General features: G+C 47.9%; 1 protein-coding gene across 7 annotated transcripts in view; it reads right to left on the minus strand.

Annotated features, from left to right (window-relative positions):
* The window catches only part of RREB1 (ras responsive element binding protein 1), a 124,195-nt gene extending 99,441 nt beyond the window's left edge, over window positions 1–24,754 (minus strand). For 3 of the 7 annotated variants that reach the window (XM_080639581.1, XM_080639576.1, XM_080639574.1), the window contains exon 1: window positions 23,694–24,495. Coding sequence is in view for 1 of the 7 variants with exons in the window: in XM_080639579.1 (XP_080495705.1) it covers window positions 24,507–24,546 (40 nt within the window). In the remaining 6 variants the exon portion in view is untranslated. The other 4 variants (XM_080639579.1, XM_080639575.1, XM_080639572.1 and 1 more) reach the window with 3 other exon arrangements.
* Window positions 24,755–25,072: the final 318 nt, after the last annotated feature.

The raw sequence follows: 25,072 nt of genomic DNA on the forward strand, positions 1-25,072 counted from the left end.
TGAATGGAGCTAGGAGGGACAGGATATGCAGACTTGCACAAGTAAAAATAACTTATAACTTGAACTCTGGCATCAGATGCTTCAACAGATTTAATTAGCGCAGGTCATATGCACTTCTCAAAATGCTTTTTTTCCACATCAACTAATCATTAAAAATCATTTCACTAATTTACCTGCAAATGATCTCATTTTCACTCCTAAGCTCATCAACTATTTTTCAATCACTACAACAATTACTTTTGCACAAAAAAATTAGCAGCACTGCATCCCTCAAAAGCAATAAAGAAACATCCAGGTTGCCCAAGACAAAGAAAGGTGAGGCAAACTGCTAAACCTCGGTTCCTTAACCAACCCCTCCTAACCAGGATGGCTTTGCACCATTGCTTCATGCAGGCAGGGAGAGGGGGACATTGTGATCTCCTGCAGCCAGCTCTGGGCTGTGCACTGCTGAAATCAGTGGGAGCTTTGTGGATGCTGGGTAGGAGCAGCCCCATATAAAGATGGGACAAGCGATCACAAAAATCATCCTCTGCTCTTGATTGATCTGAGTCATGAGGAGTTCATGCTGTCAGTGAGCAAGAGCACGAGGAGAGCTGATGTGTTCTGATCGCCTCACTAAAGCAGCAGAAAAACTTAAGATGCACATCCTCTTTGCGGCACCACGTGCTCTTACCTGGATGAAAGCTTAAGAACCACAGTTTTCACATGGGCCTACTTTTTCCACAAAGCTGTTTCAATCTTCTCCACCCCTCATTTTAATGAAGGAAAACCTACCATCCTTTTGACCTTGGACTTGTTCGTTTTCTCTGTCTCTCTCAGTACATGCTCTTTGCTAACCATTCAGTATGCTGCGAGCCCTGATAAAAGTGGTTAATGTTTACTGAAACCTGCGTATGAACTGTACTGAACCTGATGCAGGGGAAGGCAAAGTTCTGCTAGCAGCATCCATGACCAATTGAAAAGAAGTGATGGTTGTTTTTCTTTTTAAACTCCCCCCCTCCCCCCCCGAAACAGCTGCATCAGTAGACGGACAGGCAGCACATTCTTCTGGCTGAAAAAATGCTTCTCATCCATCCACCTAGACACATCAAAATAAGTCACTGTGCTGAGTACCACAGGCCTTCCAAGAACACACAAAAGTGATCAATGAACTGACTATTTGGGTTCTCTTTTGGGTGGGGGGATGCATACTTTATCCCTAAGTAACTGTTTCCCAAAACAATCCGAAAACATACGAGTCTAGCAGAACTGCTGGGTGCTCATTGTAGGAAATCCATATACCCTTGCTTGAGCAGTGTTCAAAACATCCTCTCAATTAAGTGGAAAAAGCGTACTATTACTACTGTAAACTCAAACTACAATAGCATAGATCATACAATAGATCACTATGATTGTGACCTTAAATTCACCATCATTTCCACTCACCAGTGACACATCCTTAGAAATAATCACCTGTTTCAGTAGCTGTAACCATGCACTATTTAGGAGAACGTTCTGCAGCGTAAACCAAATTCATGCATTGCCCTTTCTCAGCTCACCTGCATTCTTTCCTGCCTGTATTCGAATACCCAGCCCAGAGAGCACTACCAAACAGCTCCTTCCTCCCTCCCACCTTCTTTGGTGACAGTCGGATGCGCTCAGGTGCTTAAAGCCAATTTTTGCCTTTGTACTAGAGGGCAGCAACAGCACCACAGTCACCTTGGAAACAACCATCACCCACTGTTTGCAGAACAAACAATGGTACCTTTTCAGCCAGCGCAAGGCAGGCAGGGCAAGGGGCAGCCAAGCAATTCTGGGACTTACAGGAGTGTTAACATATTGCATTCATTCACTGCGTCAAAAAATAGTTCAGCACAAGAAGCAGGGCACTCTCAAAGTGAGAGCCTTTGGCTGGAAACCACAGACGAGCGCACAGGGCTCAGAAGGTCAAGCAAGTCTCCCAAGTCAGCAATGAGGTCTTTTCCTCTCATTTTTTCACTTGCCCTCCTGTTCCCCTCTCTCATGCACACAGAGGGATGAAAAACGCACCTATTTAAACTGATCTTATCCACAGAAAGTCAAGTGTTCAGCTTCCAAGTAGCACTCAGTGAAGTTTTCTCAGGGTGCCAAAATATTTTAAAGAACTGTTTACCCGCACTTGTAGTGCTTTGTACCCAACGCATCAAGAGCCGTTTCCAGAAGCGCTCCTTGTGAAGTTTGTGAGAATTGTGGTTATTGAGCATTTCAGACCCTATGTCTAAGCACTCAAGCACTCACATACCCCTCTCTCCTTCCAAAATAACTCCATTCTCGCAGAGCAACAGACAATCTGACTGCTTTAAAAAAGCCAGATGATGTACACCTGGCTTAGCAATAACTTCAGAGTGGCTTCCTATCTCCTGGAGACTTTTTTCTCCACTCACAAAACACCCACCACCAAACAGATCTTCTTACATGCAACAAGCAGGGAAAAAAGCTACATGTTTAAGGATTCAGGCTTTATCAATTTTAACACCCTCCTGCAAGGCGCTTGCTTTTGTGGCCAGGCACAGTGTTTAAAGCACAAGGGAGACTGAGGCATCACTCAAGCACTTCAGTGCTTTATAACCTTCCCACACCAGTTAGCAGACACCTATCTACGTCACTGAGAACAAGCTGACAGAAGTCCAGCTGCCCAGCTTGTCTGTAAGGCCGCTCAGCAGAGGATTGAGAGGTCCTCCAAGATCATGCTACCGCTTGATTCGTGCATAAAAGAGCATCCAGGTGTGCTGTGAAGGAGTGCCAGGCACAACACACCCAGCTGAGAACTGCGCTGAGGTGATGAGAGCTGCACAAAGGTACAACAAAGCAACTCCTGGGCAAGATTGGTAGATTTCCACATCGCAATATAAACATTTTTCTACAACCTTCTCTCCTCTTTCATGCTGCACTCAGTTTGGGGGGGGGAAAGAGAGAAGGCAAGCATCTTAATTAGACCATTAGAAACAGTGACTGGTGCTGTCCTGCTAGCTAAAGCCTCCAGCAAGCTTGTCCATGTGGGCCAGACAGGTTCACTCACGACTCCAACCATGGTAGCTCAGTTGAGTCAGATTATATTGCTAAAAATCTATCTTGATGTTCATTAAGATGCAGGCTAACACACTAACTGGTCTCGACACCCACAGACATGGCTTCGGACACAGCAGGCTGTACCTTAAGGAGCATCAGGAGAGCTTTAACTTCTTTTTTTTTTTTTTCCTTAATTGTGTTCAGCTAACTCGGTTGACCTCAGACAATTGAGACACACACCCTTTCTGCCTGTCAGGACAGGGTCCTTCTCTGTCTTGCACTGCTGGGACAGGAGAAGTGAAATAGGTATGGAGGTGATTCACATGCAACCCATCCTTCACCTACTCCTAGTAGAGGGTGGAGGGGAGGAAAAGCACACGGGTGAAAAGCTGCAGCTGTTCCAGGGCTGTTCCAACTTCACAGTACACGATTTATGGAAAACAAAACAAGAAGAACAGAAAAATAGGATCTGAACATTACCGACCTGAAAGGATCATTATAAATACCTCCTGCTCTGTGTAAGGGCTACCCTGGGCTCCATCTGCCTTCAAGGCCAAGAAAGGAAACACTGAACTTGAACAGCAGCCAGAAGGCACTGTCTGCTTTCAAACAGCGCCGGGCTGTGCTGAGACGGGAAAGTGTCTACCTGTGGCAGCAGCGCACTGGACAACCGTGGCTGCTGCTGCCTCTGCACCACTACACGAGCTGCCGCCAGAGCCGGGTAGAGGGATGAACACACAGCAGCTCTGCCCCACAGGACTGCCCCTCTCCCCCCACATTTGAAGCAGCACCAAACTCGGACGGGAGCCTCAGCACAGGCTCCGGCTATTTTGGCAGCGGCACGTGCTCGGGAGGCCCTGACTCAGCGGGCGAGGACGGCACGGGTACCAGTCAGACGGGAACGCTCTCCTGCGCAGGCCAGCCTCCCGGCCGGCTGGGGCTGCCATGAGGCACCTTCGCTCGGGCATCACCGCGAACACCTCCGGAGGTCATGCTGCAGCACCGGCGGCCAAGCCTCCCTGGGGCAGGGAAGCAGGAGGAGCAGCAGTTGCTACGGCAGGGCCAGCCCTTCCCCTCCCTTCCCCCTGCGCAGCCACCCCCACCCTCCAGGAGCTCTATCGCAAATCCCCAGGCCGCGCCGACTGCCAGCTGACATAACTGTTTAGTCAGCAACCAGGGAGAGGAGCAGCCGCCCCCCTCCATCCTTCCACGGCTCCTTCCTTACCCTGGTACCTTCCCTGCTGCCAGCGGCCGGCAGGGAAAAAACAATCTCTGCTCCCCAACCCCTAGCAGCCTCGACGAAGCATTCAGCTCTCCACAAAGTTTGTCGAGCTCTGCCCTTCAGCTGAGGGATCAGGGTGGTTGTTCCCCCCCCTCCCCTTCCACCACCCTGCCCCATCCCCCAGGCGAGAGGAGATCCAGAAGCTCTGCTTCTGCTAGAGCAACTTCCTCCATTTGCTGTGAGAACATCACTCCGGCCGGCCCCGGCCCCGCGCCGCTCCGCAGAGGAAGTGCAACATAATAGGCAGGCCCCAGGTGCCAAGGTTAGCTTGTCCTTTTCCTCTCCCCGGGATGATTTCCACTCCTCTCAATGCCAGCCTCCCTAAAACCAAGGGCTCAGAAGCTGTGCAGAAGTTAGGAACAACAACAACAACAACAGAAAGGCCGAAACCTGCTGAACCACCATACTGCCTTTACACACTTCAACTTACACATGTTTTGGGAAGGTTTAACATCTTCTGTGGAGCAAAAAGTCAGATTTCATCCATGCACACAAACGCTGATCCATTCTAACCATACCTTTTCAGTCAGAGAAGCTCAGCCCTCGCCAGCAAGGCAGTACTACTGGTGTACATAACTGACTGTGCTGGCTTCCTCCACCCTCCTCACCGGAGATGCAACATCTACAGCAGTACAAGTGTCTCAGCTGAAAGGAAAACTGTATCCCAGACCAGCCTGGAATAATGAAAACTCTGGGCAAAAGGCAAGGATTTAGTCAGTGAGGGAGCTGGAGGTCATCACCGAAATCCCATTTCCCAGAGTGCTAAGGATGCATTTTCCACCCTCTATTCTGACAACACCTCTGTGAACTGAATGCACGATGTACTGTTAAAAATACAGGTTTTAAAGGAAAGCCACACAATGTGTTATTACACCTTTCCCTTGTCAGTTTGCTTGCACGGTACAAAAGTGTGCATCTACTTACTCCAAAACGCAAACACTCATAGTGTATGTAAAGTTGTTGCAGGGTAGCTGCTGCACTGGCATATATCACAGAATCCCCTGCCCTTCTAGGTGTATTAAGTACCATAAAAGGTAACTATACCACAGGTGTTATGATGCTATCCACAGTTTATGCAAAAACAACATGTCCTGTGCTGACATCCCTGAAACAAAACCTGATCTAAAACTCCCTCCTTCCCTCCCCAAAACTACATGCATGCTCTTTTTCGTATTTCCTCACAGCTGTGTACCTATGCAACTGACTCCGACTCAACTGCAGAATAACCAAGAAAACTGAAGAGTTAGTGACCTGTTGCAGTTTACCACATTGTGAATATAAAGAGTTACTGAAAGAAAAAAAAACCAACATCCTACAAATAGTCTCCAAATAACTAAGCAATGGTGAGGACTAAAATTCCCTAGAGAAGAATGCTTTAAGTTCAGAACTCCTTAATTTGCTCTTCCACACTTCAGTGCTAAAACCCCACATTCTACACAGGCTGCCTGCTGCCAAGAGATAGACAGCTGCAACACGTAGACACAAAAAGGAGGTGTCTTTTGGCTGGAGTTTTAGATTTCTGCATGCTGCCCTGTTTTACGTGCTACTCCCCCAAAGAGTTATAAAAAACAACTTCAGAAATCTACAAACAAATGGACTATTGTAACTGATGACAACTACTGATAGAGACTGTATTAAGTGTGCAGATGCCATAAAGCCCCTTCACAGACCATGCTCCTTTGCAACAAGACTTTTTTCTTGGAAATCCGCTGTTGTAGTTATTGTGCCTACTTAGCCATTAGAATATGTTTAGTTCCGTATCTTACAACAGAAGTCTGGGCATTCCAGTAAAACCTATATCAGTCTTCATTATTATTGTCTTTAAGCTGGTATCCCCGCACAGTGATTGACACTCTGCTCCTGGCTACTTAAACCAACTTCTTCTACAAAAGACGCTGCACACTGGCAAAGTTGCACCAGATTTGTACCTGTTCAGCCAGAACAGAACCTGGACCGCAGTCTTACATGATGAAACATGACTGCCTTACACAATATCAAGCGTAATTAAGGAAGATACTTTCTTAAGATGGGAATTAATTTGGGAGCAGAAAGAACAGCTAAAGGAGACCTGATGTACAGAAGCAACAGAATTTTTGCAGGGCTAATGCAACAAAGAGATTTGCACCAAGAGAGCAGACAAGAATGTGTGGTAAGGTGGGAAGATGAGACCATTTTCAGAGCTGAAACTATCAAGCCTCTTGACACAAACAGAAAGTAGTTTTTGTGCTGAGGGTCAACACCTCTCCAGAACTTCTTCACCTTCCTTCAGCTGCTTATTCTTATGCCAGAGAAAGCCTACTTTGGTTTCCTTTTAGTGACCAGAACAAAAGTTGGTGAGGTATAAGTGTTGAAAGACACAAACAATGAAAAGAAGACTGGCTACCCTGATAATTTGAGAGATAAAGGCTTACAGAGAAACCCCACAAACCCTTGTACCAGCATCTTTGAAGGGCAGTGAGTTACACTGCAACAACAGGAATGAACTACTAGAGGTGAGAGGGTAAAAAAATTATTGCAAACAAAGACAACCCCCTCTCCGCAAGCTGGTTTTAATGCTTCTGCATCCTACGATGTCAAACACACATTCAGGTTGCCCAGTAGAGCACTATGAAGTCACTAATTCAATATCAGGACAAATTTTTTCAGTTACCCAGGCAAAGACACACCAGAAAGGGGAAAGCTGGGAGGAAACACCTAGAAATCAGAAGTCTCTTAAGAAAAAGGCAGCTTCAAAGATCTCACATAGATCTCCATTGAGATTTCTCCCTTTGTATTGTTTGTAGTCACATACCTGGAAGAATACTTGCCTTGAAGTGGTGGTGGGGGAAAGCCTTAAATACAAGTGGTGTTAAATACAGCCTTTGAAGGCAAACACCACCATGGACCTGAAAGACAGGGGCAAGTGGGAAAATCAAAAGGGGGAGGGATATAGGGGGAAGTGACTCTATTAAGGTAAGCCTGCCACTCTTACAGTTACTAGCATCATGGTACAGACACCCGATAACTGAAAGCAGCCATGGAGTGGAGGCTCACGCAGCCTTCAACAAAGCTAGAAGCCAGAATGCATGTAAGAATATACAAGTTAAAAATGAAGCATCTTCAAAAGAAAAGAAAAAACGGTTGTGCTGGTTTTTCAACATCACAACTCCAAGCCAGTAAAGATTCCAAGCCCAACACCACAGCAGATGCAGTTCCTACATACAAGGACAGAACACACATTGCTAATGACCTCCCCGACCCACAGAGCAGAGCTTGGATTAGGCTCTGTGTGCAGGAATTAATCAACCCAGCAACACTGCTGCACGGATTCCAAGACCCATCCCAGCAAGCAGTGCCTCCTGTTTCATCCAAGGTTGATTCAAGGCCCCCCTGCAAGGACTGGCAAAAAGGCATTCTGCTTCTTCCACTTTTCCTCCTGGCCTCTGCTTCACTACAAAGACATGGTGGTTTTGATGTTTTGAGCACCTGTCTTTTTAATGATGGTTGCAAGGACTTTTAAAATCTGTTCTACCTGCACTGCCATCAGAAGTCCTATTCTCTTCTGCTATGTCTTCTCCACTGCCTCCTTGTGCCAGCACAGCAAAATTAGCTGCATAGCAAGTCAGATCAGAGAACTGATCCAGCCAAAACGGAACTTTCAGTCCTTATCAGCTTCTTGGCCTAGCACTTTTGGGCATACCTTTAAGATATTTAAGATCTTTAAAATTTAGGTTATATACCCTAAAAAAAAAGAAAAGGCAGTTTAAAAAATATTCTAATTAAAGCAACATAAACATGCCCTCCATATGCAATGACTTTATTTTAGCTTTTAGGTTTTCCTGATCTACACCCAGGAGCACAGAGATACCTGCAAAGCCTATGCCATGCCAGGACTCCATTCCTTGGTCCTCACGCGGCCTTTAGGATACTAAATTTAAATTCAGGATTCTAAATGTGTAAAGCAGCAGCAGAGCAATACAAGACAAGCTCTGGATTCAACAATCAGAACCACAATCACAGTTTGATACTTTAAAAGGACAGCCCCTGCCTCCTTTCTCCAAACATACATGCTTGCTACTTCCAAGCACTATATAATTCACAGAGCCCACAGGGCCCAGCACTACATGCTGAACAGCTTATTAGAATGGTTTTATATGCAGTGACACTGAGAGATTCTAATTATAAATCAGTACTACACGATGAACAGGGCTGGTTTCTCCTAAAACTACAGTATTTCACCAATCTCCAGAGGCTTAATAAAGGAATAAGTAACCTAGATAAAGCTGAGTTCTCATTGTGAAAAAGGGTTTCTTTTTTACCAAAAGGTTTGAAATTGCTAGCACCACCCTTGCAACTACGTTCCCAGTTCTGGCAAGTTGGACTAAGTTTTTCATAAGCTAAACACAAACCAAGTCGCACGCATCATTTGATAGGCAAGTTAAGGTAGAGCTTTAAAAGCCAAGGTTCCTTTTTAGGCTATGTCAGTACTGAAGAATGCTCAGCACTTTACACAGAGGAGAAAGGGGTTACCATGACCTGATCTAAACCTCTCCTTTCTCTCCACTTCAGGAGTGGCTGCATTTCAGTAGCAGTGCAGGCACCGATTTGTAAAGCATCCTTTAACTAAATAAATACAAGCTCTACGGTTAATTTCTGCAAGCAAAAAACCTCTTTTGTTTGCAAAAATTAAGATCTCCAAGTCCACGAACATGGAGCAGTCCTACAGGTGGAGAAGTGGGACTACCAGAAAAGAAAAAAAGGGATGGGAATGCAGTAGAGTTACATCAATAAACATTTACTTCAGAAAGCTCTAAACAATTCCTTCAATACCTGCTGAGACCAAACAGATGGGTGAATTGAAACCAGTATCCCAAATAAGCAAGCTAGCACTGGAAAGCAGGCAAACTTTTTTGTGGGTAGTATCCCCTGGTTTGAGTGGAGCTGTCTTGTCTCTGGATAAGTTGCATTCACTAAGGTTTCAGATACACAGGGCATGCTTCAGGCTGCCATCTGTAGGGGGGGGAATATTAAGCAGAGGGATACATGCATACTGCTCTTACAAAACCAGTAGGGTATCTGGGAAGAAAAGCAGTGAGCGAAACACCATTTAAAACAAGCAGTTCTCAAGCAATCAGGATGGAAGTAACTGAGCTGGACCTGCCAACACCCTCACTAAACAGCATCTTCTGCCTGTAACCTGCCAACATTGAGAAAGTTTCCCAAAAAAGCTGCTGAAGAGGAGAATTCTGGCAGCACCTGGAAATCTTTAAGCCTGTCCAAGTATATGTCTTAGAGCAATAAATATGCAGGCAAATAAAGTACTTTTGGCATGTGCCTGTGATAGATGTTAACAAGGCAACTGAAGCTTTAACAAGTGTCGGTGGACAACGTAATCAAAAGCACGGAACGACTTCTGCACAATAACCAATACTCAGATCGGGAGTCCAACCTGGAAGGAAGGCCACAGCGGTGATAGAGCAGAGTCCCACAAAGTCCTGAGAGGTGTGGGGAAAGGACTGCTCATTCCAGGACAGGGCAGTCCTGAGGAAATGTCACCAGAGCCGCAGCTTCAGCGTGATTCAGGCCAGGGTGACTTCAGAGGTTAGTTACCATACTACGGCTGTCCTCCCTGTCTGACGGCCAGCGGTTACCACGCTTGCAGCAGAGACACGTCCAGCTCCAGAGCTGCCCATAATTGAAGTTTTAACTACCACGCAATTCAGCTTAAGCACAGCGAGCTCTGAAGTGTACCACTTGGGAGGGGAGAGTCACATCCACCCTTCTGCCACCTCTGCAACACAAACCAAGCCCTTCACCCTGGGTCAGAGCAGAGCAGCAGGATGAGAAACCTCCAGAGAAAACGAAGTCTTTTCTGCCTCAGGCATCTGCCTGAGGCCCTCACCTAGGCATCGAGTACAAGCACACTTACTTTCGGGCCTTTGGGCGTGGACTGTGGTTAGAGGCTTGTCTGCAGACCACCTCCAGCAGAAAAGTCCAGCACAGAGCCAGGCCTCTTGTTGGTACTGCCAGAGGCCATATTAACTTGTCACCTTCAACATGCATCCAGCAGAGTTCAGGTCATGGATTTGTTGGAAGTTCATCACTTATTCAGGCTTTTGTGCGAGAGGTCATTGCTGTCAAACTGTCTGCTTTCACAAGCACAAAAGCTCATGTTAAAATGTAAATACTTACAGGTGTTCCACCAGGCACTCAAGATGAAAGTCAGAGCAAATATATTAGCCCTAGCCATATTTTACAATGCTGGTAGTACTTGAATGTCATCTGTTTGTGAACCAAGGTTTTTATGTGGGTTCATCTGCCTAGGCAGGAAGCATGATCTAATGGCAAGGACACAGGACTGGATTTAGAGCATTTGGGTTCTTTTTCTGCCTCTGTTACTGTCTCCCTCTGTGACCTTCAGTAAATAAATTCTTCATGCCACTGTCCCCGTTGAAAAGAGCTGTGAATAGATGCTTACAGCCCATGCAACTGCTGTGACCCTGTGTCATTTTTTGCTAATTACTACAAGAATTCTGGAATGATACACAAAATGTTAATCTGACAGAGAGGCAACCTGAGCTAACAAAAAGCAGAGCCTTATAAAGGAGCACAACACCCTCCTCCCCAAAGGCCTGTGTTACGCTGTTTGTTTTTCAAGACGGAGTCTCTGCAACTTATTATTACACTGGCCTTGATGGAGACAGCATTCTGCAAATTCAGCTTTGCAACAAGCCCAGATAGGCTGGCTTACCCCTGTCGCCTCCATCTGTGCACTGCATACCACTTGCAAGCAATTCAAGCACAACTTCTGTGTTGGGGTAACACCACAAGACTAGCAGCAGGATGATGCTGGCACAGGCCTACTGGGAAAATCAATTCCCCAGCTGTGGGAAGCAGCAAAGCCAGTGGAGGCTGCAATCACCACGTCACCCTGGAATCCAGTTCCATGTCCAGTTCAACCTCGTTCTGTGACTGAGCTGCACAGTTCTGGAAAAGCTGGTATCCTCCTCCCTCAGCACTTCCAGCTACATGTCCTCTTGCGACTTCTAGAAACTACTGTATTAGCTATTAAATGGGAAGAAGTCATCACAGGCCTGAGAGGAACTCGCACCCATTCAGTTCAGTACCTACCACCGGGGTGAATCCCACGTCGCGGAGGTAAGACCGAGAGCCCCACCATCCTTAACCAAACAGAGGCTCTCTCTGTGAGGGACCCTTGGTACCAACACAGGAGGAAAGCCAGTTCCAGTAAACCTCATGGGTAACGGGAAGTGCCATCTCTCTCGAACAACAGAGGAGTGGAAAGGAACTGCGAACCATTGTGTTCTTCTGATGTGCATTCCCTTCCTCTGCTTAAGCAAGCACAGGAGGCCAAGTGAGCACACATGACATGCTCCCTGCAGGATGCCACATCCTGCCGTATTTCATGCGGCATCCCAAGGCAAGCCAGATACTTTTTGAACACAGTATGGTGTTTGACAGTGTGATCTGTCACAGTGTGACAGGTTCTCAGAGACAACACAGGGGAGAGAGAAGGGAACGGCACTGACCGATTTATCCAACAGCGCCGAACTGTTCCTACCCACACTTCTCTGAAAAGGAATAAAAACAAGCAAACAGACATACCGTGCGCACACACGGATTTTACAACACGTATTCTTTCTGCTCCTTGCTTTCGGTAACTTATGCTACTTTTACGAATCTCTCGTAACTCCAACTCACCCAAACCCTTCCCATTCCTACAGAAAGCAGAGGTGTTTTGAAGGGGGGGGACAACAAAAGCAGCGTGGAGGTTGCTCTGTGCGCTGCTTACCCCGCTACCTTGCTCCCAGCCGCGCTCCCCTGGCCCCCCGCACGCGGCACGGCGTCCCGAGGAGGAGCGCGGCTTGTGCTGACATCAGTGAGGCTCCGGGGGCCATCCCGGCAGCTGCTCCTGCTCCTGTGCGTGGCCCCGAGCCAAGCTGCTCTGCCGTTTTGGTGATGTTCCCTCCTGCCGGCTACCCCGGCTCCCTCCCACACGTCTGCAGGGTGCAGCGAGGTGGCTGGGGCAGTCCTTCCCAGGAAACGTAGGCGAAGGGAAAGGGAAAAGAAGGCGGCTCTTCGTGTGCAGCCCCTGCTCAGAAACGCCCAAGTGATTTCTGACAGCCTGCTGTGGGTTGAAGGAGCTGTATGTAGTCTGGCTTCCCGGGCAGCCAAGGCCCAAGTCGCCCTTAGGACTTTGTCACTGAAAGGAAAAAAACACATGCTCTGTCCTCCATCTCACCAAGCCCTGCAGCAGGCCCCACTCCATACAGCTGTTGCCCTGTTTTAAAGCAGACCCATCCTTGGGGGCAGCTGCTCTCCAGCCAAATGATGATAGCAGAGCAGCAGAAAGCTCACCCGAAAGCGCAGCGCGGGTGCAAGACATCTTCCAGGCGCAGCAAAGGGGCCACCGCAGCACTTCTTCCTCCCTCAGCTGCTCCCCACAAGGGCATGAAGCAACCCGAGGGCAGGCAAGGCGTGCCAGGGCACCTTTGGGCCCAGCCAGCCCCATGGAGGCTGGTTTTAGGCAGCTGGGTATCTGCAGCTAGTAATCCCAGCGGCAGGGAGCGTCCCTGTACTGAGCCACAGCCAGATCCGGGGAGTGAAAGGTGACAGCCGAGCCAACTTCACGTACGCCCTCGGAGCCTGCAGCTCAGACCCCATGTCAAGATTAGGAAAGTATGCACACACAGAGAGCACATGAGCTGCTGCAGTACTTTGGTTTAACTCCTGCACACACAGTATATTGAAGGAGTCTGGCTTCACAGCCACGTTTCTTGCCATCTCCCTTCAAAGCCAGCTCTTCTCAGGCAGCCAGACCTGTGACACTTCCTTGGGCTGAGCAATACCTGCTCAAGTAGGTCAGAAACTGAAATCAGTGAGACGAGTTTGGAGCTGCAGCTCACACGGGTTAAAGATTCTGGCTTGTGTCAGGAATACTTTTTCTGGAAGTTAAATGCAGGCCCCAGTCCCGAAACGCTTCCTCCAACTTCACCCATGCCAGTATTTTAACTTAAATGGAACAACCTACTCAAGCAGAATTATACCTGTATTTAAAGTGTCTGCAGGATCAGTGCTTGGCTTCAACCAGACTTACCTCTGACACAGACACACACGGATGCAAATTGAAAAAAATGCCCTCAGAGCCACCAGGCTAAGCTGTGTTAAGACAGAAAGAAAAGGATAAAGACGACAACCCCCACCACAGCACATGTAAAATTTACATCTGCGTATGTTGAAGAATGATTCACCAGGGCAGGAGAAACAGGGATGCCTGAAGGCTATGGCTGGAAGTGAGAGAATGGTCCCTAATACTCGGTTTATCTGGGCAAAGAGTCTCACAGCCAAGCAGATCCGTGCACTATCAGCACCAAAAACACTGATGATTCTGGGAGTCACATTCTAATGTTACCTCTTTAAAGGAGTAAGAATTTAAGTTCAGTCACGTTAGCAATCCTACACTGCAAAGAAACCCTGCTTCGGCCAAGAAACAAACTCAACACCTTCCTTCTCCGTACCAAGCACAAAAGAGGTAGATACAAACACGAGTTTCCCTGGAACAAACCAGTCAAATTCATTCAAATCTTCCCGAAGCGCAACAGGGCAGAACCCATTCCTGTTCCCAGAGCTTATTACAGTAACATGACTAAACATGCTCAGCAGTCCAATGTGATAGGATGCATCCATTTGCTGATGCCAGAGAAAGATGCATGTCTCTGCTACATGGCACTGCTCTCTCAGGCTGCTTTTCAAAAGATGTTTTGAAAAGCAACCTGCTGCGTACATTCTTAACAAGTCATAGTATCACCGGCTGTACAAGTGTTTGACCTCTACTTGCTATGCACTGTGGACAAAAATCTGACATCAGCTTATTCCAACCTTAGTAACACCAAACTGCTCTTACAAAGCTGTCTGGAACAGACCAAGACAACACACTGATAAACTCCCAGATGGACCCCCAGAGTGCTGAAAATGCAACTAGTTTAGCACATGAGCCCACATGTTTTAAATTTGGGTTGGTTTAATCCAAGTAAGTAACCTGATTAAAATGGGAGTCTTCTCTGGAGGTCTAATTTCTAGATGTTTCCATTACTCCATATGCTTTCATGTTGTATAAACATAACAAACAGTACATACATCACTGTTGGGATGATTTAAGAATTCGGTTTAAAGCTACAACACAAGTCACTCAAGGCAAGAGAATTAGATTATTTTGTGAGTGGTGAGAACCACCAATTGTATTTCATTTCAGTTTTGGCAAGGTGACCTACTGAGGGGTGACATCTTTCTATTCCCAGTTTCTTCTTCTAATTTCTCAATTTCAGAACCTTTACATATGTCACATTTACATACAGACCTAAAGGAAAAGGAGCAAAAGGGAGAGAGAAGGATGTAGTCTGACCGTGATGCTTTAAAACATGTATCAATGCTAGGAGTGTATTTGCTTCTAAGCTAAACAACCAGACACAGACCCTAGAACACATGTATATATTTTCAACTATACTGCAAACTAGGAATTTTTGAGACCCTCCCACAGATTCTGCCTGGCAACCAAAGCTCTCTATTTATAAGCAGACACCTCAGCAGCAGTACAGGTTCCCAGCATGCCTCAACATTGGTATCTGGAAAGACTCCTCCATTGGGTAAGAAGATAGTTATAATTAAACATTTATAGTGAGGTAGTGCCGAGCAGGTCAGTTCCACAATGTGTTAGGTGGCTTTTCAAAACTTGGTAATTGAATGCTGATCGCTGCCCCGAAGAGTTTACAGTGTGGGAAATCAAAGCATAACACTTGGCATCTGTATGCTGGGAATTAAACAAAGACCACCACCAGCTCATTTCTGGGGTCTCTGGACTAGGCAGCTCATATAAACAGCCATTACCACAAATAGTGGAAATTTTTAAATCAGCAGCCTGGACTTTCCTAACCCACATCTGTGCAGTCCGTTTGAATAACTAGCCAGGACAGTAACTACAGCGCGCAATTTGCACATGCTGCTGGCATCTTCTTGTCCACGGTACGTTATTTTTGGCCGCACTACTTTTCAGCAATCGTTTTGAGCACACAAACTGAAACGTTTACTGCAAGTCAAGACCATTCAGGCAGTGCGGGCACAAGAGAGGCTGCCAGCGCACAAGGTCGAAAGTCAGGCAACAGCAGATCCTTCGGCACAGGGTCACCCAATACTCCAGGACCACCCCAGGCAGTCATCAGTACATCTACTATGCAATAGTAGCACACTCTGGCTATCAGGCAGTCCGCATGTGAGACTGTGGTGTTGCAGATCTACTAACCCGCATCTTTTTCTATGGAGATTAAGAGTTATGCAATGGTGTAAATAAAAACTCTGGCCCCAAACATGCAGGGGCCATCTCTGCCCCAGATCCATCCTTGGGGAGAATTCTCTACATTCCCCCTTTTCCTACAGGGAAGTACAGGCCTGGGAAGGACAAGCCCTCCTCCTCCCACTCACCAGAGCAAATACACTCAAGGAAGTTAAAGCACAGCTTCTAGGATTTAGAAAAGGGATGCAGCAATGGCCACACTGCTTTAGTGATGCCCAAAACTGGGATGGAAGAGAATTTAGTCACATAGGCTATTACACTGCAAATTCAGTTTGCTGTTTATCAAACAACCTCCTAGAACAGATGCGCTGACTTTGTAACTACACCTGTAGGAATTTCAAGCACCAGAAAAGTACAAAGACACTATCAGTGCTTCAGTTTTTTTAAAGTTTCCTGGCATCTTTCATGCTGCGAATGCTCAAGAGCTTTCAGCTGTATATACCCCACATGTAATCTTAGTCCAGTGAAGCCTGGAAGAATTTTGCTGTCGATTTAAACGAAGCCATGTTTTCCACATCTACATACTATTTGCGCGTCTACTGATTTATTAAATACATAACAGCGATGACGATGGGCCACGATCTGTGTTCAGCTTGGCCCACCTTTCTGTGAACACCCTGTTTACTGATTTTTGAGCATTGAAAATGAATAGCTTACCATTTATTTCTATCTCTTCTTTCTCGAGGAAAAGGAAGCCATGGAAAATCCTTAGTCAATAGATTTAAAGAATTTGTACGTTCCAAAAGCTTTGCAAGTCAAGGCTGGGAGCTGCTCGAACTGCAGTTAGTGCAGCTGCGTAGTTTACAGAATCCACCGGTTCCTTCCTGCAGAGTTTATAATCTGCACGGCTTCCTCCCAAGGTAACCAGCATCCACTGAGGTACAGATCATTTCACTCACCCCTAGAAATTCACCCTCTGGTGAGGGCGAATGTGGTGGCCACTTCACACTCAGCTAAAAGATGCTGCCATTTCCCAAAAAGGAGGAATGAAGGCAGAGGATGGAGAAGACTTCTCCCACAAAGTACAGGTAGCACTGATACTAAAATAAATTCTTTGCTATTTAAAGAAAAGCGCAGTTTCCAACAATGAACCAAGTTTACACAAGGGAAATAGGGGCACTGTGATATAGCTCTCTTCACCTTTTGCAACATGGACACCTAGGCTACTGCCAGTTCAAAGACTGCCAGGAAACCTTACCAAGCAGAAAAGCCATCAATCTGCTGTAAAACCTGGAAGTTGCTCCAAGGCTTGCTCCAGAAGTTGCCAAGGACCACAGCTTTGAACCTTACTTGGAAATGTAGTAAGATGTACTAAGCAACACCTGGCTGGGCCATCAGATAAGGAGGAAGAACAAATGGTACCTGCAGCCATTAGAAAAGCAGACCAAAAGAAATACACCCTCCAAATCAACTAAATACAAGGCATAAGTTACATCTCTATAGAGAAGCACTTGTCATTGTACTCATACTTCTTCCCCTGGAAAATACAGTCAAACCTCACAAATGGAAGCCCTTAGTAACCCAGCTACATCTCTTCCACCACCAGCCTCTATGGCACGCGCTTCCACTTCCTGGACCTTCAGCATCTCACCTAAAAAGCAAGCCTCCTCCCTTCCACCCAAAAGCATCAGGATGTATAGACAGCAAAATACCTGAGTTGTGTGGCAAATTATCCGGGTAAACACCTATTCACGATACCTTAATGCTTTTGGGGAGGAAGAGGAGGCGAAGCAGGCAAGCACATGCACAAGACACCACAGCCGCCTGTTGCCCTCAATACACAGGCAACTGCACCAGCATCAGAAAAAAAATACACACACAAATCAAGAACAGCACACAGGTATTCATGTCCTGGCTGCTTCTCATGTTCTCAAAACACTGAGAACAATGTACATAATGAACTTAAATTAACAGAGAGAATTCATTTTGTGTAACAAAAAGAGGAACTTGAACTAGGCTCTTTCCCCTACCCAAAGCTGTGAGTGGTCCAAATTAAAAGGGATGTTGCTCCCTAAACGAAATACAGGGAACTACTGCTGCTTATTGGTGCAAAATCCAAAGCAGTTCTCCCTTGACCAAGCTGTAACGTTATCAGTGTGAAGGAGTACAGCCTGAACAGAGGAATGGAATTTACTGCTGTGATGCAAGTGCTCTGAGCAAAGCACTCCCAGGTACCAATACACCTGAACACTGACATCACCTGCTGTACGAAACAGGACTAACAAGGGCTCAAGTTAAAGCCAGCTAACCACACACGGTAGCAGCAGAGGCCAGCTATGCTTCCAACATGAACAGTCTGCTTCTGTCACCCTCAGAGAGGAAGCACATACCTAAATTAACTAAAAAAAGGCCTGTCAGCGGCTGATCATCCTCCATTTTCAAAGGGCAGAAGATGCAGGCCACCCATTCCTAAACCACCTACGAGCACGTTTGTGCTGTTTCAAGAAAGCACATGCTAACGCCTGTTAAAATATCCACCAGGAGATGGCAAATGGAGAAGTCTTACATGTATCAGAGGCTGGCAATTCCACTATTAACCACAACATATATTTCTCCTTTAGAATCAAATTAACAAGTCACTTACGCACATCAGCATAGAAAATGTCCAAGATACTAAACATACTTTTTACCCAGAGTCACTTAAAAGTAAAAATTTGGTGTTTCAAAGCTGGCAGACATTACACTAGGAAGTCATTGGCCATTGTGTGCAAGCAGCTTTCCCACACTTTCTGAGAGCTCTACACAAATAGCATCCCTCCTGCAAATGGATCTTCAAAGAAACTTCAGGCAGCAGGATGAGGGGATGTCTTCTTCAAAAGGAAAGGGATCTCTTGAAATCCTGAGATTAAGTAAGTTTAAAGACAAAACATTTTTGCTTACGAAGGTTAGGTTCGGGAAAACGGTGGACTTTGAAAGTTGCATTCCGCATGTTTCTATGGGAAGATCGGCAGAGAAGATGGGGGAGGTAATCAAGGCCTGAAAGACCTCCCTCTCTAATAGTCCTTGGAATACCTATTTTAGTGCAAGAGCCTAACAATGCCCGTGGGGGATTTTGACAGTTTCTCTTTTCCCTGACTGTAGCACCTTTGAGGGTGGCTGTGACTCTGCAGGTGAATCCTGCTGTTAAAACAGCTGCCTTTCTCTACATCTTTAAAGAGGTATTCAGATTTTCTTAGTCTTACTTAGTTGAATCACCCTGAATAAACAGTCTCCACCCATCAACTACTTATTTTGTGTAAAGCACCTATTCAAAGGCAACCACCTCTATTGATTGCTAAGCTGAAATGGCACCATTAAAAAGTAAAATAAAGGCAGGATACAGCAGAAGGCCTGTGTTGTTTCTGAAGGAAGAGCAGGTCCAGGCGCTGCATCAGGGCAATTCCTTTCTCACTGCAGGAGGCTGCTCTAACAGGTTTAACACCGTCACAGCCACAAGCCAAATATCCCACTGAATCTTCTCCCTTTAGTCCAGGCTCTTTTCCTTGTTCTGACCCTTTTCCAGCACAACACATAAAAGTCATTCAGCAGGAGTTCACAGCATATGCCCTAGCTGGCAATTATTTGTACTTTTAACATTACATAATACAGCACTGGTACCAGCTCTAAGTAAGTTTTGTCACCCTGCTCTGAGTAAAATCCTGAGGGAAGGGGGTTGAGATGCTTTAGTACTGCTGCCTTGGAAGCCCACACTCTTCCAAGTCCCTGGCCCTCAAATGTTGCTATTCAAAACAGAGGGATAGGGTGGAGTGGAGGGAACACCTTCAGGTGGGAAAAACATCATGACTGGCAGACATCAAAGATAAGCCATCATCAGATTTCTTGCACCGAAGAAGAATAAAGAGCCAGTGCTCTTGAAATTCCTGTTCGGAAGAAGTACCCCAGAACAAAGCCAGCACTTCCCACCTCAGCCAACCTCACCTATTTTCACTTGTAATCAAACGCTGATAACCAAACCTGGCCTGGCAAAGCTCTGCAAGCTTCAAGCCCTTCCTGGCTCCACACAAATAGCTAACTTTTCAGTGTACGACCAGAAAGCAGCACTTCCAGAGATACCAAAGTCCTGCCTTTGAAATCACTGCCTATAAAGACGCTTCTAAATAGAGGGGGAGGGATGAGAGGGGAAAGCCGCAGCTCCCATAGGTGCTGCTTTATGTAGGATACTAAAAGCAAAACAAAATACCTCAACACACAGAGAAAGGATTCCTCTGGCTAAAGAAAACCTGCTTTAACTGCTGAACAAATTGGCAAGTCAGATCTCCCACCCCAAAAAAAAGAAACGAGCTGGTGCATGGCCTCAGAAAGCGACTCCTTCTCACCAAAGTTTACATCTGCTCCTTGAGGCACTTCCCAGCAAAGCTGCAGGGTACCTGAGCACTCCCATCTACTGTGAAGCTGTGCTCAAAAGAACACAAAGCAGTTCCTGGCCTCTTTCCAAGCTGCAGGAATACTCTTGAAAAAAATGCATTTTAAAGCTGCAATCCCATGACTGACCGTCTTGCTTGGATTCAGAAAGGAGGTAGAAGAAGAAGACAGAGAGCAACAGGCATTCCCACTGCCTTCAGGAGAACTGAAAGCAGCACTACCATCCTCCTCTACAGACAATTATCTCCCAAGGGAAAAGCTACCACATCATCAAGGCAGCCTTCTCAAACTGGTCCAGTAACATGGTCCAATAATACACTCATTTCAGAACAACCTTTATTTCACTGAAAGAAGAAGACATGATTTCACATGTTTTAAGAGTGTACACCTAAAACACAGATTTCCAAACTTAGGCATCATTCATCAAAAAGTTAAAAGGGGCTTTTTCTGCACACGCATGGATTTCAGACTAACAGGATTTACTTGTTTTCTGCCTGTTCCTGGGGAACCTCTGCAGTTTCTTTTTTTCCCAAGACTGTCCCTACAGGCTGCTATCCAACATATATCAGATGCTCCTGGAGCAACAGATAACTCTGGAAGGACACTTGCAAAGGGCACAAATAGAGGGCCCAATGCTGGTAAAATGTAGGCATACTAGGGGAGGGTGGAATTTCTCCTGTATGCCGATAACTTTAACACTCAACATGGTCCCCTGGAAGGTTTTATTCATGCATCTAAGTACTTTTTCCCAGATGTTTCAGTATCAAAAAATGTATTTTAAGTAAATTAAAAAATTACTGCAACTTAAAAAGTGAGTCCCTTAGAAAAACGCTGTGGTTAATTTTAGCATCCTTCTGTTTAGCTGCTTAGCAACACTTATCCTATGACCTTCTAAGCACCGCCTACTTTTGCAGGGGATAATGAATATAATCAAAGGGATTTATCTATATGTTTTTAATCTATACAGTGTAAGTACATGAAAAGTTTTTATTTAAATGAGAAACCCAACAGAGAGCAATCCAAACTACTTCTGCTTAAGAAGAAACTTTCACAGACTAAAGTCAAGCTACTGTTACGACTGCAGTGTAACTCTGACATAGGCAAAGTGATAAAATCCTTAAGGATTGGAAAAAGCACTACAGAAGCCAGTGTTTGTATGCCTTAGGGAACACTACACGTGCTTTTGGTACCAAAGGAGATTAGAGATATTACTAACAGATAATGAAGACATTCAGTTTCCCCAGTCTGGAAACTTCAAGAATCTCCTGACCCTCGAAATCAGAACAAAAAGCCATTTGGTCAGAGGGACACTAAACACTGTAAAGAGTGAAGAACGGGCACACAACCTGGGCGAGCTGAGCCAGAGTAAGATGTTTCACTACACTGAAGCCTGTAAGCAAATAAGGCTTCAAACACCCAGGTCTGGGTGCAAACAAACAAAAAAGCAACAATTGCTAAAACCAGTCAGCAAACACCCTGTTACATTCTGTCTCAACACCAAGCCAAAAATGCATGTTTTTATCATTATTAAAAGACATGTGTAAGAGTGGCTACATAAACAGTCACTCCTGATGGACATACAACAGCTTAACAACTAGAAGGTGCAAAATTAGAGCAAAACAAAAGTTTAATTGATTACACTTGAAGGATGGTATTTTTTACTATATGACATGAACTGAGTTCCAAATATGACTGAGAGGAGGAGGAAGGTGAGGGAGTAACAAGAGGCCAAACCGCACCAAGCACAGCTGCCCCGGAGCATGAGAGGAGGCTGGATGTGTCCCTCTGCAGCAGGTGAGGGAGAGCCCTGGTACTCTGATTGATTGGATGATGGATTCATGCTGTTCCTGGGTTTCTAACAAACAAAAGGGCCTATTCTTCCCTGGATGTACCCAGCTCCCGTTAAGGCTAATCGGCATTATGCAGGCGCACCAAGAAAAGACTATATACCCTTAAGTCTTCAAAGAGAAAATTAAAACCTAAAACAAATATGGCTGGCATGACCCTGAGTCACTGCATCCCTTTCACGCACGCTGACCCTGTGGAAAACAGGAACTGCAGTAACAAAACTCGGTGCTCATGTCAAAACGACAGAGCTCAACGAAAAACTTCAGCCATCGTAACAGCTGTCTACTGTGCACTGCAGGGGTGACAAGGCGGTGTTATTTAGCAACTGCTCCTGTCGTTAATAAGCATTTTTGTTTCTTCCAAGGCACAGGGTTGGATGTTGGAATGGCAAGAAACATCAGCTGCATCTGCCTTCTCTCCACTGTTCCCAAATCACACTGAACCACGAGTTTTAACTACCTTCTCACACGCGTAACCACACCAGATCTTATCTGCAACAGCAGAGAGGGGAAAGAGGGAGTCGGGAATCCAGACTGGATGGTTGGTGTGTTTCCCCCTTCCCACCAGAAATCGGTGATTCCAGGGCAGGATGCTGGCTCCTAGGTGGGCAGGACCAGAGCATCAGCTCCGGGCCGGGAGGGCAGCAGGCACGGAGGCGACCAGTGGGGGCCTCCGTGGGGTAGGAAGCTCAGCGGGGCAGGCAGGGAAAAGTGCTGAGCCAGGAGAAGCGCTCTCCTCCTCCTCCTCGGGCTGCTGCGTAACGCGGCCAGGATGCCAAGCAGAAGAAGATACGGGGAGGTGAAACAAGGAACATGAAGGATGGGAGGGGGAAAAAGCAGGGAAAAGAAGAAAAAATGAAAAAACTCAAGCGTACGTGCGGAGGGGAGAGGCGGGGAGAAGTGCAGGGAGAAGAAGCCAGAGGAAACTTATCTGCGACATGACAAAGTTCAATCCACCGCCCTCCCTCCTCTGCCGAAAGAAAAGTTGCAGCATCTCGCAGCTCCGGGCCCGGCCCGACTCTGCCCCACGGCCCCTGCGCCCGGCCCAGCCCGGTACCCCAGAGCCCCGCACCGCACCGGGGCGATGGGGGGGAACATCCCAGCCCCGTGCACGATTAACTGGGCGGGAGACTTTGCCTCACATCCTCACCGCGGAGCCAACGAGGGGAAAGAGGAGGGGGTGTCCCCGGGCCCGTAGCAACAGCGATGGGTCGCCTGAGAGACGGGTCGCGGCTGGAGCCCGTCCGCAACGGGCACCGCGGCACAGGCCGGGGGGGGGAACAGGGGGGCCGAAACTTTGTTTTCACCCGAAACTCCGGCGCTGCGGGGGGTAACTCCACTGACCCCCCGCCAGGATGGGGGATGAAGGGGGCAAGAGCGACCCCGGGATGGACACCCCCCCCCCCGCCGTCCATCCGCCTCGGATGCTGCCCAGCTTCTTCCTGTAGTGGTGACGCCGCCCAGGCGTCCCTGCCCGCCGCTGGCCTCCCCGCGTTGGGATGTGCTACTGGCACCGCATAAAGGCAGCGGGACAGGGGGGACCCGCGGGGGGCAGTGACCCCCCACCCCCTCTACTCCCCCCAGGGCCTGGCTCCCCCCGCCTCCTAGCAGGCCGGGAGGGGAAAGGACACGCACGTCGCTACCGGGGGTGGGTGGGTGGGGGAAGTTTGGAGTTGGGGGAAAAAGCGAAGGAAAGTGAATCAAATGGAGTGAAATAAAGAAGAAGGGGATATAGGCGACGGCATAGGCACCGGGGAAGGGCAGGCACGGCCGGCCGGCCTCGCGGCGTAAAGTCAGCGGAGAGATGCGCGGCGCAAGGCGGCTGTACCTGCGACGAAGGGTCGCCTTCATCCCAACTTCCCAGCGTCGGCGCGGCCCTCCCGTCCGGGAAAAGCGGGCAGGGGCGGCCGCGGGACCCGCCGCCGCTGCCGGCGGCAGGAAAAGCAGCCCAAAGGAAAAGTTTAAAAGGCAAAGCGGCTGCGGGCTCTGGAGCGAGCCGGGCTAGAAGATGTTGCTTCCTCGCAGCCCCATCCAAATTGTGGCGGTGGCTGGTTAAAAATAAACTTTGCAGCAGGAGGAGGGGGGGATGATCTGGCCGGATTCCTGAGCTCAGACGGTTTAATATGGATGAGCATCAGGTCCTGAAGGCAAAACGCCGCGGCTGGTGCCGCTGGTTGGTAGAAAGTCTGCAACAGGGAAGGGGGAGAGAGGAAAAAAAAAGAGGAAAAAAAAAAAACCCCAGGAGCCGCGGAGGGAGGAGAGGAGAGGGAGGAGCGGGGGAAGGGAAGAGGGAGGCTGCACGAACTCATCATCATCTCCACCGCTGCCAGCCAAACTTTTTTCCTCCTCTTTCCTTTTTCTTTTTTTTTTCTTTTTTTTTTTTTTTAAGGAAACTTTTTCCTCCTCTAAAAACCGTTTCGGTTGTTTAAAGAACTCTCACGACTGGCCGACACGTCGCGATCCCGCGCCTGCCCCGGCCCGGGAGGGCATATTTCCCTCTCCCCCCACCCCCCAACCCTCCTCAAGAAAAAGAAGGAAAGAGAGAGACCCCTCTGGAGCTCGGTCAGCTCCTGCCCTTTGTGAGGGAGGGAGAGAGGAAAAGAGAGAAGGAGCGCGGCGGCGGTCCCCCCGCGGTACTTACGCCGGACTTTGCTGGGGCTGGGCTGCTTGCGCCGCGACATGCCGGGAGGATGGGCCACCGGGGGGGGGGCGCGGGGACGCGCCGGTGAGAAACGGAGAGGGAGGGGGATGGTGTGCGGGGTGTGTGTGGAGCGCGCACGGGAGGGAGCCGCAAAGTTGTTCCGGAAAAAGGAATCAAAATGGCGTTTCTGTGGATGTGTGCAAAGTTCATCAACTCCGCGCGAACTTCCCGTCCTCCGCGCCTCCCTGGAGGGGAGAGATGGGCACGGTTAGGGACCCCGCCGCGCCGCGCCCGCCCCCTGCCCGCCCCCCGCGCTGCCCCGCGCACCCTGATAAGGAGACACATCACGTGTCGCTCCGGCTCCTCTCCCGGGGACCGCCTGTTGCACGCAGCATCTCTCGCTCGCCCTCGCCGCGGGGAGGGGCGCCCCTCCGGACAGACAGCAGCGAGCACGGCCCCGGCCCCCCCTCTCCGCACCGGCCCGGCCTCCGCCGGCCCCCCCGGCAGGGCAGCGCAGCGCAGCGCCGGGATGCCCCAGGCCGGCGGGGGGGCGGCCAGGTGCCACG

The sequence above is a fragment of the Psittacula echo genome (genome assembly GCF_963264785.1).
Source record: "Psittacula echo genome assembly, chromosome: 2".
NCBI lineage: Eukaryota > Metazoa > Chordata > Aves > Psittaciformes > Psittacidae > Psittacula > Psittacula echo.